At 41.2% G+C, this 14,193-nt stretch overlaps 2 protein-coding genes across 2 annotated transcripts in view; both read right to left on the reverse strand.

The window, feature by feature from the left end:
• ST6GALNAC5 (ST6 N-acetylgalactosaminide alpha-2,6-sialyltransferase 5) overlaps window positions 1–4,426 on the reverse strand; it is a 70,876-nt gene extending 66,450 nt beyond the window's left edge. The window contains exons 1-2 of the mRNA XM_051625218.1: window positions 4,412–4,426; window positions 3,552–3,767 (exon numbers count right to left, since the gene is read on the reverse strand). Of these exons, the coding sequence (XP_051481178.1) occupies window positions 3,552–3,767; window positions 4,412–4,426 (231 nt within the window). The remainder of the gene's footprint in view (window positions 1–3,551; window positions 3,768–4,411) is intronic.
• The window catches only part of ST6GALNAC3 (ST6 N-acetylgalactosaminide alpha-2,6-sialyltransferase 3), a 334,862-nt gene that overhangs the window by 52,524 nt on the left and 268,145 nt on the right, over window positions 1–14,193 (reverse strand). The window lies entirely within an intron of this gene.

Genomic DNA, 14,193 nt, shown 5'->3' on the forward strand with positions numbered 1-14,193 from the left:
ATGGCTTGAAATATTCTTCAATTATATACACGACAAACTCATATTTTATTTGCAGTACCAACTGTTGAGTCAATACTGGGTAAAAAGCTTTTAAACTATCCAGAGACATGTTCTCACATTAATTTCAGAATAGTAATATAACAGTTAAATATTTATTTCTTGCAAGTTCTGGAATAGTGCTAGGTTTCCTGCTTTCATTAACAGTCTCCTATTTGTATGCAGTAATTGCTTTTAAAATATTAGCATTGTAATGTCTTGCTAGCACTATGATAAATCAACAGAAAGTCTTATCCCCATGCCTCCCCACAGAAGAGCATAATTCAGTTTCCCTCGACATCAGTGACAAAGCCTCTTTAATTTCAGGATTATACTCAAAGAATTCATGCAAGATGTTAGTCTGACAGTCTGGGACTATCGTCCTTTCTAATAATAGCACAGATGCAATAGCTAAGCAGTGCTACCCTCTGCCCATGCAACTCTGTAGGAAGCAACAGTTCCTCAAAGTCACAGTGTAGCTGCTACTTCACTTCGTTTCAGCCCTTGACCTCTCAATAGCAACTATCAGCAAACCATGTTCTCTGTTCCAAATACAAGAGGTTTTAGGATAAAAACATCTAGCCATTAGGAACAAGGTATCATTTTTTCATTTCAAACATTCATCAACAATGACTGTCAACTGCTGTCGGTCTGGGACAGGCAGAGGTGAAATGCCCAGAATCAATTTATAAATCCACTGCATTTCTGAGCTTTCTTAAGAGTTCAGTTCAGTAAAACCAAAGTTTGCACTGCTAAACTGTGAGAGGCTGCTAAAGCAATGAACATGGGTTCTGATCTCTGCTGACTGATTCAGGGGAAAAAAAAGCAAGAAACAAAATGTCACAAATCTGACCAAGTGACAACAGACTCCTACAAAAAGGCTCTTCAACAAAGTAAAAACAAAATAATGTATTTTACCTGCATTCTCAGAGACTGCCTGCTTATCTTGACAGGATGGATCAGGAACTACAATTCTTACTGAATATAACATAAAAGGAGGAAAATAACTGGCAACTTACAACATTGCAAGCTGTATTTTAAAATTATTGGTACTTTACTAAGTACCTCGATTTTCTGGCAAATAGCCTCTATACATGTGATCACCCAGCACTACCAAATGAGCTGTGTTGGTAGTAGTGATAGACATTCATACTACCAGATATTTCACAATGTGGACAATTGTTAAATTTTATCCCTGAAGAGAAATGTCTGTACTACCACATTATGTGGCTTCTGCCTGTGTCAATACCAATAGTGATTACAGATTCTTTCACTCTTACCATAAGCTTCTACATTTAAGTGCATATGTACTCTCATAAAAGTCATCAGAGTAGGTAAAACACCACAAACATGAAACTAGGTTTTCCTATTAAAGTAAACTATGGAATCCAGAAACAAAGTCTTTATAAAGTTAAGAACATGTTTCAGCTCCTAGATGTGAATGATCTAGATATTCAGTCCACTGCTGACATTCATGCACAAATACATACCATGGGAAACTAAGGAAGCTGTTTTTTGGAAAATCTACCATCCATTATCATTTCACACTGTCATATGTGTCATCAAAATAACTACAAAATAACATGTACCATCGCGTAAGTAATTTCTCCCTCACCCTTTCCAAACCTGCTGTCCTCACAGAACAGGTATTTTCATCTCCTTCCAGACTTCCCTGTCTCTTCAAATATCATGTCCTTCTCACAGCTACAGAAATTCACCTTGCTCTCTTCTTGCAGCTCTCCTTCGTATTTGTTAAAGCTCCCTGACTCCTTTATTTTTTCTCATGTTGGTCTGGACTTTTATGCTGCTTGCTATTCAAGCTGTCTTCTCTGCAATCTCGTGTGCATTAAAATAAGACAAAGCAAGCTGGGAACACAACAGGGACCGCACAATCTTCTTTTTGACCCACAGAAGTTACGTGGAAAAGTTATTAAAGCTTCAGCAAAGTTATTAAAGCTTCAGTATATTATTACTGTAAGGTATGAGCTATGTGAAATGAAATTCAGAAATTGAGTATCTGTGGGTTTTGGGCCATATTACAATATATTAAAAAGCCAGAGGATCAGTTTTCTCCAAAGCACAGGGGAACTTTAAAATTGCCCTGGAAAATACTAAACATGGAATAGTGATTTTTAAGTATGTTCTATTAATGAGGAGTGTTTGGGAGTCTGAAGAAATCAAAGTAAGGGGTTACCATGGTCAGAAGGCTGCTCACATATACACCGTAAAAACCTAAAGATACCTTTTTTATTATTACTACTTACAAACATCATGTGCATATATATCTGTACCTCACCACTACAGTCAAGTTCAAGAACAAAAGAATTGCAAGAGAACACCTCTAACAGTAAGTAGGGAGCCCATGGCCAAACTTGCTTTTTCTACAAACGTCACATTTGAGAATTTCCAGGAGAACCATGTAAGAAAGCAAATAAAGCCTACAAGGGACCATGATGAGCTATTTTTCTGTGCTAAGAGCCCTACAGATAACTCTTGCATAGAAAGTGAAGCCAGAAGGGAACAATAATGCTCTGTACATCAAAGTCTTCACACAGTACCTCTAAACTGAGCTCAGTAACTTGTTCGACAACTTATCTTTCAGAAAGGTGTCAGTCTGGCGGTGAAAACATGAGAAGTTAAGAATCTTCACTTCCCTTGCTTATTTTTTACAGGAAATTATTATTGCCAGAAGTGTGCATAGTCAGCATTGTCTAGGGTTTTGGCAGAGAGGGGTCCCTGGAGTTTCCAGGTAAATGCAACAAATTGAACACTGCAGAAGAAGTAGAGGAATCTGCCTTCTGAGAAAATTACTGAAGCTCGATTATCTCTTTAGCATGGATGTGCCACCTTGCTCACTTTATGTCATGACACCTGTCCTGTGAGATATCAAAGCTTAGTCTGCCTATCTCTAGTAAACAGGTATTAAGTCTGACAATCCAGCCTGGTTTTTCCTGTGTCAAGCAAAGGGACATAATTTTGTTCACCATTACAGAGGTCCTCTCAATGCCTAGAATGGAGACTATGGGTAACAACTTCTGCTTCGTAGGAGAAAGATGAAAAGGTCCTTTGTACAGGAGACAGAATTCCCTTTGGTTTTCCCAGGCGAAATGAGCTAAGAATAAACACCTATTGACTTTTCCTTCCAGTAACTAAACTTCCTTTTTTAACCCTTCCTAATACCACCCTAAACATACGTTTGTAGTGTATCTCTAGCATCCAACATCAGAAACAAAACATTCCACGCTCCATCATCTACCGGTCAAGCAAAGAGAAAACCAACAAGCCACAAAGGCCTAACTGGACAATGGGTCCCATTAATCCATGCACTCGGGGCCTGACACTACGGCAGTGAAGCCAGCCCGGACCCCGCGGCGGCCAGGGCTCCCCAACCCGCACAGAGGGCAGGAAGGAGAGCTCTGCAGGTCGGGTGCTCCCTCGGGAGGGCTGGACAACGCGGGGTCCTCGGCTGCCCCGAGGCCCGCGTGAGAGGGGCGGCCCCGCGGCCGGAGACTCACCTTGTGCTCCAGGACGCTGATGTAGCCCTCCAGGAGGCCGGCCCCGACGGGGAGCGCCGGGCGGTGCTGCTCGCGTCCCGGCGGGCGGCTGGGCACCGCCGCCACCTGCTGCTGCCGCCGCGGCGGCTCCGGGTGGCCCCCGCCAATGCCGCCGTACATGAGCAACAAGCTGGTGCACATGGTGGTGAGCGCCAAGCAGACGGCCAGCCCGTGGCGCTGCGGGGGGCAGAGAGAGAAGCGGCTCAGCGCGGCGGGGCAGCGGGTTCCCCCCAGCGCGGGGCCCAGCGGGGCGCGCCGCTCCCCGCCCACGCACCCGCGACGCCCGCAAGTTTCACGCCACCAGAGACCCGGCAAAAGTGCGAGGAGAGAACTGGGGAACGCCCGTTTTCCTCCTTCTGGCCCCATGCCGGCCCGCTCCCCTACCTTCCTCCCTCAGCTCCCCCAGCCCTGCTTCCATGCCTCTTCTCCCCTCTGCGTGCCCCGTTCCCCCGCGCCTCTCATTCCCAGTCCCTCTTTGGGCATCTCATTCGTGCATTTTAACGAGTGTTGGGGATTGTAGCACTCCCCCTCCGGCGCAGCTACCTCCAGCCTCGTCCTTTAAGCAGATCGGCTTTCTATACGCTCCTTAAAAGGCATATACACACACAAAACCCTCAAACCACGAGCAACGTGAATAAAAGAAAGCAGGCGGAAAGTTCTTCGCGTCCGCCGCCGGGGTTTTGTTCGGGTCCCCGCGATCCCGAGGAGCCGCGGGGAAGCAGCCCGGGGAAGGATGGAGCGTGTGCAGGGTGCCCGGGGCAGCCCCGCGCCTCTCCTCTCCTCCCCGGAGCCGGGATGAGCAGTGCCAACAATGCACTTACCATCAGGGTCTTCATTTTGCTCGCCTCCCGGCCGCCAGTCCTCCCGCTCCCCGCTAGGCTCGGCATGGCGGGGAAGCCGCAGACATGGCTCGGCCAGGGAAGCGCCGCCGTGCCGGGGATTAGGGGGGAATTACAGCCGGCCGGACCCTCAGAGCCTGCCAGAGCCGGGTCCTCGGCTGCCCCGCCTGCCTCCGCCTCCGCCTCCGCCTCCTCCTGCCGGCGCAGCGGCGGCTTCAGGGCAGGTGGAAGTTAACTTCTGCCTCCCGCCCGGCCGCGCTGCTCCGCCGGCGAGTCCGCGGTGCGGGGGAAAGGCGGGGATCGCGGTGGCGGGCACCGCGCCCCGGTGGGCAGGGAACGAGCGGCAGGGGCTCCCTCCCTCGACCCAGGCTTCTGTCCTGCCGTAGCATCGGGGCACCACCCTCACATTACATTATTTGTTGTTTGTTGGGTTGTTGTGTTGTGGTTTTTTTTCCCTAGCGGAAAATTCGTCATTCTTCCGCCGCTAGCTGGGTCTCCTGAACCTGGCAGCCTTCAGGCAATATTTTAAAATCATGTTAGTAAAAAAATTAACGCCCTCAACTCCTTGTGAGGCGCTAACAGCACCCTCTCTTTCCCAAGCCCTAAAAACCAGTTTCAAAACCTTTTGACAGGAGCTTTCCTCATTTTTTAAAGTAAATCTCACAGACTGACTCCCCATGCCACCTTTCTGGTTTCCTAAGAGGAATGTTTTCACACTCTCCTTTCCTAAGCAGCCTTCTAAAGTTGAGGTTTGGTGGTTTTGGTTTTTTGAGTGGTTGGTTTGTTCGTGTGTTCCTCCCCAACCCACCCAGCCCCCCCCCCTCCCCCCCAATATTTCTTCTTTTGTGTTAATGGTCTACAGATCAGTTTTGGAAACTTCATTAACAGAACTCAAATCACGATTTTTGCTCTGGGAATTCCGCGTTTATAAATGTGCCTCTTCAAAACAAGCCATTTTCAGGCTGATTTCTTACGAAGTTATTAAACTGACAGCATAGCATTTAAAAAAAAAAATCTACCTCCTAATCATGAAGAGATTTCTCTTGAAATTACTGATGGAAATAATAGTTCTAATATATGGCTTCACATCTAACATGTAGATATATAACATTAAAGATCACATTAAGGAGAAAACGATCAGCAGGCTAACTCAACCATGGACACAACAGCAGCTTTCTCAAGGCTGAATTGACATTGAAATCCATTTTTTATCTTTACTAATTCACTGGAGGACTAACAGTAGAAACAAATGCCATCTCCAGCGTTGGCACAGCATGCAGCATTTAGTGCCTTTTAAGAAAGTGAAAAGAAACTAGAATGTATGGTACATCAACGGACAGCACAGTAAACATGCTTTATCATTTCTAAGAAGAACGCCATATTGCACACATACTTGCTATTTATTCAGTTTGTGGGTTTGGTTTCAATAGTACCAGTTGTTAAGACAAACGAAGCAATATAAGAAGAATCTTATCAGGTCTTGGCAATTCTTTATTATGTGGTTGCACTTGACACTCAAATTAGTGAAACAAAGGACCAACTTGATGAATCATTGAAAGCAAATTATCTGTGGCTCTCCAAGGCTTCCTGCAAGAGACTACAAAAGGCAGCTCATGCATTTTACAGTGCTGTTTCTCAACTATCAGCAAGCAGGTTGCTGGTGACTGACCTTTCTAAGCCTCTCTAATATATTTTGCCATGCCAAACTAGAGCATCATTTTTCTGATTTAGGCTCATGGCTGCATGTTAGACATCTGTTACACAGTATGTCTGACCAAATTCATTAAACTTATGGGTTTTGGTAGAATAGGCTGATTTTAAAATCTACTGATAAAGGAGACAAAGTAAATTTTCCAATTTAATGCAGAGCTTGACTTGAATAATGTCCAGCTTTCTGATCATCAAATATTTAATTAGATTGCCATGATGGCCATAGACAGTATTCTTGGCAGCCAAATGCTCCCTGAAACAAATACAGTAGTGTAATGTAAATCCTACAGAGGCTTTTATGTGAAAGCATGGGAACTTTAGAAATCACCTGGAAAACAGCCCAGCTATTTAATTTAATTTTGAATTCCTATGAATTAATAGTTCTGGCTATCTGGAGGTTTGTTTTTTAACACTCTTGGAATCTATATACTTGTACATAAGCATCTGTATACCCAACAGTAAGAGTTGCAAAGAGCACAGGCTAAATGCATAAGCATTTAAGCAACTTGAAAACAATATAGAGAACATCTTAAAGTCCATCTGACTTCCCACTTCAACCAATTTACTTTCAATATACAAGGAATACTGAACTGTCCGTGCATTTCTATTCCTCTTTAGAGTTAGGTGTAAAGACAAATTAAAACATAAATGGCTGCTTTCCCTAGCCCAGGAGAAAAAGTGACAGGCATGGTCAGGTTTTTCAACAAAGTCTGAGTGAGGAGAGCTTTTCATCTGCATGGAAGGGACTGGGTTGTCCCCCCTTCCAATTTACTCTTCTCACTTTCACCTTTCTGGTAGCTACAGGCTGACAAAACAGTCACATGAAATAAAAAATCTACTTGTGGCAGCTTCAGGAGAACCTGAGATGCAAATGACAAAATAAAAATCCATGTAGAGCCAGAAATCCATGTAAGAATTAGTGATGCAGATAGAGAAAAACTTATCTAAACTGATAATGGACTTGGAGCAACAGAGCTCTTTCACTGATTCCTAAATAAAACTGCTCAAACAGCAACTTTCCCTGAGCTGTCTGGAGGAATGAAATAACTATCTTTTTATACTGCATTTTAACTGCGGTTGTCTTTTCAGAGATTTCCTTCTATAGGCATAAAACATCCTTTTAAACTATGGTTGATTTATCATTAAGTTAATCTAGAGACAACATAGCATAATCTATACCTTAGTATAATGAATAATTAGAAACATACTTTCCATATTATTGTTGGCCTGGAATGAGCACTCAAGTGGAGAAGCCTTAATTTAGAGAACTGATTTAGATCTCTGCCTAGGTTTAAAGAGAGTAAGAAAATGAAGTTTTTGTTTATCTACTATGCTTTACAAAAGCATGAGAAAAAAGGGATCTGATGTGCTATAAGTAAACTTTAGGTGAGTTCTGCATGTTAACTCTGTGGGAGTGCTGAAAGCACTTAGAAACATTCCCATTATGCTATGTGTATGAAGATGTTTTTCAGAAAAATGCTGGTGCCTAAAGTATATTGGAAGGGGAAGGTTAATTGTATCAGAAACACTTTGATATCTTATGTCTTTGAAATGAAAAATCTGAGTTACTAAGATTCTATACATGGCTAAGCATGAGAAAATATTTGTTAAAAATATAATCTAATAGTCACTCCTGTTAAAGATGCATCATTTTGTCATGTCTATTATACTCTGTGGTCTGTGAAGCCTTGGATCTGTCACCTCAAGAATAAAATCCTGGCCCCACTGAACTAAATTCTTACACATCTTTTATCCCTCTTTGCTTGCTGGGGCAAGGAGCTTACTAGCAAGTATAAAACTCTCACTTCTAGCTCTGCATCCTCTTGAGGTATGAGCTTAAGCCATGATCACTAGCGTAGAACAGAATATTGCTTGTCCTGGGCCTCTAGCCAGTGACATTTGGGAGGACGGCTGGGAGTGCCACATTTCAGGGGGAAGAAGTAAGCATTTTTTGACTGACTAGCTAGAAAAATGAGACTAAAGGTGCTAAGGAGGTTGGAATATGATGAAAGTTTGTGTGGATTAATGAACAGAGGGGCAAAGGTATATAGGAAATGAAATACATCACACTGATACCACCTCCACATGTTGTTTTATTATTTATGTATATATGAAATTTTAACCTCTTTTTCCTGAGAGAAGGGGCTGCATTTTTGCATCGTAAACACAACCAATGGAGAACATTCAGCAGCCAGCAAAGTAATGACCTTACACTATAGATTTTTCAAACTGCCCAGTGATTCATGAAATGCTTTTAGAAACTGGAAATACGCATTGAGGATTGGTCAAAAAAGGTAGAAACAATACTACAGATCAGTCAATACTGTCTCTCCTTTATGAAAGCAGAGTGCCTTTGAACTTCTGACAGAAGCAAACAGTGATAGATGCATTAAAAAAATGAAATATTGCATGGAAATAGATGTGCAAATGAAAACAGAAAGGGGAAAATAGTAAGATAAGTTCTGCTGAATCTGCTGTTTTTTTCTTTTCTATTTCTTCATTTTGTCCCTAGTCTAGAAAGCATAAATAAAGGTACTGGATGTTTCAGGCACAATCTGTCTAGCTTAATTCAATGGACTCATCTGCTTTAAGACCATATGTGAAACACTATGCTTCATTCTAATCAGGTTTTTTGGAGAGTGGAAGTTAAACATGGTACATCCTGGAACATACTGCTTACTCAAAATTCCATATCTAAAATCAGAAACTTTGAAGGTTAAGAAATTAGTACAGAAGGCCTCAGGTGGAGGGTACCCAGTACCAGCTGTGAAAGCCAACAGGCATGACTAGACACTGTTCTTCATAGCCTTCTGTTTTACTGTCTACCACTGAAACAGAAAAAGGAAGATATACGTAATATCTGTAAACATAACACAGATTTAAAGTAACTGAGGGCATAATTACTACAATTTTGTAAAGGTTTGGATACATTTGAATATTCATTTGCTATAACCTAAGAAATCTCAACAGGATGCAGCTTTCAGTGTACATATGGCTGTTCCTTTGAAGAGAAAAACTACACTAGCTGGAAGTTCAAGTGTTAAATGGAACAGAATTTCTAAAGTTTAAAAGAAAATTAGCAAGCAAACATCAGACATGAAGCATTGGAGAAAGAAAGGAAGCAAAGAAGGGTAAGTGCTCATTATGGATTGGTTTGCAGTTCTTTATGTATTATTAGAGGGTCGATAGAAAACTCTCCTGCTATTACTAACACAAACACAAACATCTTTTATCATGACAGGCTGAACAACAACTATGACAACAAAGGGATTCATTACCATCAAACTGAAAAGGCATAGTGGCAGAAATCAAGTGAAGTTCTTCAGTGGCCAAGCTATATATGTCTCTTATTTTGGTAACAGATTACTGTTCTTATCTACAGGTCCATAGAAACCGTCTTTGCTATTCACATACTATATCACTATATAAGCATATATGCAAATTCAGAGCAATAAATCAGTTAATGTACAGTGTAAGAATAGCTGCCAGTGACTCCTGTCATAGCTCAGCAATTTCATGCTGTCCCGTGTGCCTCTGAATTATGTAGTGACCTTTGTTATGTACCAATTTCTTCCATTTACCAGCATACTCCAGATACAGTTACTTCATCCCTAGATGAAGTCTTGGGAATTTGAGGTTACTGCTGGGAGATCCTGAGTACTTATATGTCCCAGGGAAGCTGACAAGAATCGAAAGAGGGTCTTTGCATTCAAATGAGCTGCCTGTTAGATAGTGTTGGTTCTAGCCATTTGCAAATTCAGTTTGGGACAGATTTCTACTAGGAGATATCAGATATTAAGGGCCCAGGGTGTAGAAATTTTAAAGGCATGGAGATAGGGACCACATCTATGTAACCCGTTTAGTTAATGAAATTTGGACCTACAAGAGTGTACAGAATGGCTCTAAAATAATATCCTATATCCAAATCTGGTGCAAACCACCCTAGACAACTCCTCTAGCGAGGATGAGTGTTGTAGGAACTAGTCTGAAACAGCTGGAGAGTTTCTTCACTGCAGTAGATACCTAACTGAATGCTTCAAATCAGCTGCTATAACAGATGGGTTGTCTTCCTTTGTGATGCACTGTGTCCTTATTTAAACATTTCTGCCCCATTATTGGTATTTGTCACTCTTAAACAAATACAAAAAGCAAGAATTCTCTGTTTCATACAGGATAGGTATCTTGAGTGCCTATTGGCAACCTCAAATCATGGATTAGAGCAAATCCACGGCTATATACACTCATTTTTCTTTCTTACACTTCAGGGCAGAGGACCAAGTTCAGCTCAGCTGCAGAGCTGGATCCAACATTTCCTGCAGCAGCTGTACCCTCCTTCATTTGAACTGCTATTAATACTTGTTATTACATTCCCCAGCCTTTGTCACCACCACCTGCCTTATGCATTCAAGTGACAGAACTTAAAAAAATCCTGTGCTTTTCCTAATCACAGTACATATTTTATTCAAGGTGATGATTACACATCTATTCTCTCTCATAAACTACAGTGCCAGAAACAGACTGACCTGAGTTTCGCTGCAATACTTTTACTGCCTTCTGGTGATTTCCTTGGTGGGAATTGCATTCAGCCTTTTGTTTTGCTGAATTTCTCCCGAGACAAAAACATTATAATAAAACACTCATATTTATCCAATTGCTTTATTCTTCCTTTTTGTTCATTATTTATTTCAGTTTAGAAGGGATTGTTTTGATGCCTTCTTTCTCTACAATAGTTTTTATTTGTATAATAAGTATCTAATTTTATTTGTTACCAAAACCCCTTGAATTCTTTAAGGTTCTTTCAGTTCTTGTGAAATGTGAAGCTGAGCTCTGTAGGGCATGTGCTGCTTCTGTCCCGAGTTCAAATAAATGAGGCCTCAGGCCATTTATGGTTTAGGCCATAAATTCAGATGTCAAAGGAACAGGTGGTAATGTGACACAAGCTGTTCCTGTTCATTGTATCAGTTTCCTCTGCTTAGTCTCCTACTGCTTCATCTCTGTCACAATCCCGAATCACTCTCCAACAATGGTTACTCCATTTTGGCGGGTTCACTTTCTGTCCATTGATAAATGAGATCTTCTCTACTCCTAAGCAATATCAGTCTGGAAAATGTGGAGCTTGGAATCTGAAAGCGTGTCTATACTGGCACATTAACTCAGGCACAGAACCACATCACTGTGACTAAAGCCTTCTGGGATAAAGCTGGCTCTCATTGCCCAGCTTGGAGCCTGTGCAGAGGAGCTCAGGTCCATCTGCACATCAGCTCTGACTCACTAAGAGTCTGCTAGGCTGAAGCACCATGGGTTGCTGTTCAAGAACTTGCAAATAGTAAAGTAAAACAAAAGCTTACAATGGGCATGATGAATTAGTGTAAACAATATAATAGTTTCTTGATGTTTGTTCATTTTTTGAATATATTTTGGAGGTTGGTTTTATATATATATATATATATAAAAATATATAAAAAATTTATTATCCTGATAGTGAGCAAGTGTGAATAGTGTTGGATTTCTTCCGAAGTGAGGAGAGATGATCTGCCAGTCTTGTTTGTGTAGCTGGCCCTTTGTTTTAATCAAAGAAACTACTGATTTTTTCCATTTCTTTAAGATTCTAGAAAAAAATTACCCTAAGCACTATTCATCTCTAAGCATTGTCTACACACTAACTAGTCCTCACAAAATCTATGTGGCTCCATCTATATTTACAGAAGATATTTGTGTGGTGAAGATAAGGAATGCTGCTCACTCAATTCCACCTGTCACCTTATAACTGAATATTTAATACCTTAGGTACTGAAGCCCACAAAGCCTAAAGTTGGGCATTGAATATTAGAAGCCTTTTTTGGAAATCTGAAACTTCTTGACTTCTCAAAACCAGGAATTCTTCTTTCCCAGCATCACTTGAATATTGTTGTGATAGCAACATCTTCCAGTTCCATTTAAAAAGCTTCAAACAGAATTGGGTGGAAAGTGACATCCTAAAAACACTGGCTTGGCATGTTACTTGACCCTTTGATTCTGCACATTTCTCGGTACTGTAAGTTATGAAAGTCTCTCCTGAATTACCATCAGCAGTTATCAAAAGCTGATGAGACACATTGGAATCTAATGGCTTATTAGAAAGAAATGTGTTTTCTTCACTCTTCCCCAAAAGGCAAAGACTATGCACAGGCTGACTTCATGAGAAAATGGGCCAGCCTCTATTGGCATATATGCTAGACAAATGTTCCAAATCTAGCTTTCAGTTTCCTCTTCTCAGCTTCTGCAAGGGCTTTGCTCAGCTGTTTTTGCTTTGCATCACCTCTCCAGACAGAAAGGCACAAGGACCTACAAGAAATTATATAGAGCTGAACTAGATCTGACCAGGAGCTCATCATCACTGCAATGCTTTCAAAGTACTCTGTAGTGATTGTCCTAACATATTACACCTGCATTCAACACCTGACACAAGCCTTTCTCAAGTCCCTCCACCCTCATATTCAACTAGAACCACCTGCACTCTGCACTCTTTTTTTTTTTTTTTTTCTTTTTTTTTTTTTTCTTCTCTCCCCTTTCTTTTTCCTATCTTTTTCTTTCTTTTCTCTTGTCCAGTCCTCCCTGGGTCCTCTTTCCTGCCACCTACTGCAGCATGTACAGAGCTCCATCATGTAACTGGCTAGTGATGGGTCTGCTTGTCAAGTTGCTTTTCAACAGAGCACTAGGTGGTTTCTAGCACAACTGTATCTGTAGCTGTATTATTACAGCATATCTTTTTGATTAATTAGAAATGCAGCATTGTAAGTTTTAGTTTCATAGGCTGGATATTATTAACTAACATGCAGAAGAAAGAGAGCCCTATTCACAGCTTTATGTGTTTGAAGGTGAGGAAGGGGAAGGGATTAGTTTGGAGCAGAAAGAGTATATCCAGAAAATATGGATAGATTACAGGGTAGGAAGCACTTTGAGGGGCATGTCAGTGATAAATAAGGTCTTAGACATCAGCATAGACCATTGAGAAATTAAAAGAGATACTAAGGAAAGTATTAAGTCTGATATGCACAGTTTCACACAAATAGAAAAGAAAGGTTTGGGGCCTAAAGGCTGCCCTGGGCTGCTGCTATTTCAAGCCAGCTAATTAAGATTTACCAAAGGAAGTAGAAGACGTCACACAGAGAAGGCATGGTATGCAATGGCTGCTCTTTGACCATACCAAATATAAGGGAAATACAATTCCAAAATCTTAATAAAGATGTGGTGTAAGGGGAAATAAGATCTCTGCCTCTCCCTGCTTGGAGCTTAAGATCTATGAAGAGGGAGACTGTGTATTCAAATCTGGGTGATTAAAGTATATCCTTAATTCAAACCTCAATATTTCAGTATAAAAATGTTATTCTCAGCATGCTGTGCTGTCTTGAAAACATAGCTCTAGAGCTAAGCTTAATCTTTGTCTTAGCTTTCGTCTCACCCAAAGCTACTTGTGTACACGTGGGCTGACCATTCACTTTTCCAGTCTTTTGTTATTGAATTGTTCATATATCTTGTAATCATTAGACAAGGTTAGCCTTCACATTTCAAAAAGGGAACATAATTTTTTTGCAAGCTGATGTTGGCTGTTTTTGCCTCTTTGTAACACGAGATTATGCAAACCATGTGCTGACCAGCAGATACTTGACAGACTGCAGGGTGCTGATTGTGGCAACATTGAAACGGACTAAAACATATAGGAATATGGGTTACATGGATCCATTTTATTCCTAAATGCAGGTATTAACAAATTGGCAAAGTTATTGGCCAATTGACTCAAAGTATAAGCATTAAAATAATTCATCCTGAACAATATGTGGTTTTATTTTATGTTTACTACAGTAGGCTCACCTGCACGAAATTTGCTGTGCTTATTTAATATCCCCTTTAAGATGAAAAATGATGCCAGTCCTGTGGTAATAGCATCTTTTGACGCTGAGAAAGCATTTCACTGGATTGAATGGCAGTAGTTTCTCTTTACTATGATGGAAATTTTAAAATTTGCTGTAAATGTATTGCTCCAGTTACACTGTTCTGAGCAAGGATGCATACTA

The sequence above is a fragment of the Apus apus genome, chromosome 7 (genome assembly GCF_020740795.1).
Source record: "Apus apus isolate bApuApu2 chromosome 7, bApuApu2.pri.cur, whole genome shotgun sequence".
NCBI classification, from domain to species: Eukaryota; Metazoa; Chordata; class Aves; order Apodiformes; family Apodidae; genus Apus; species Apus apus.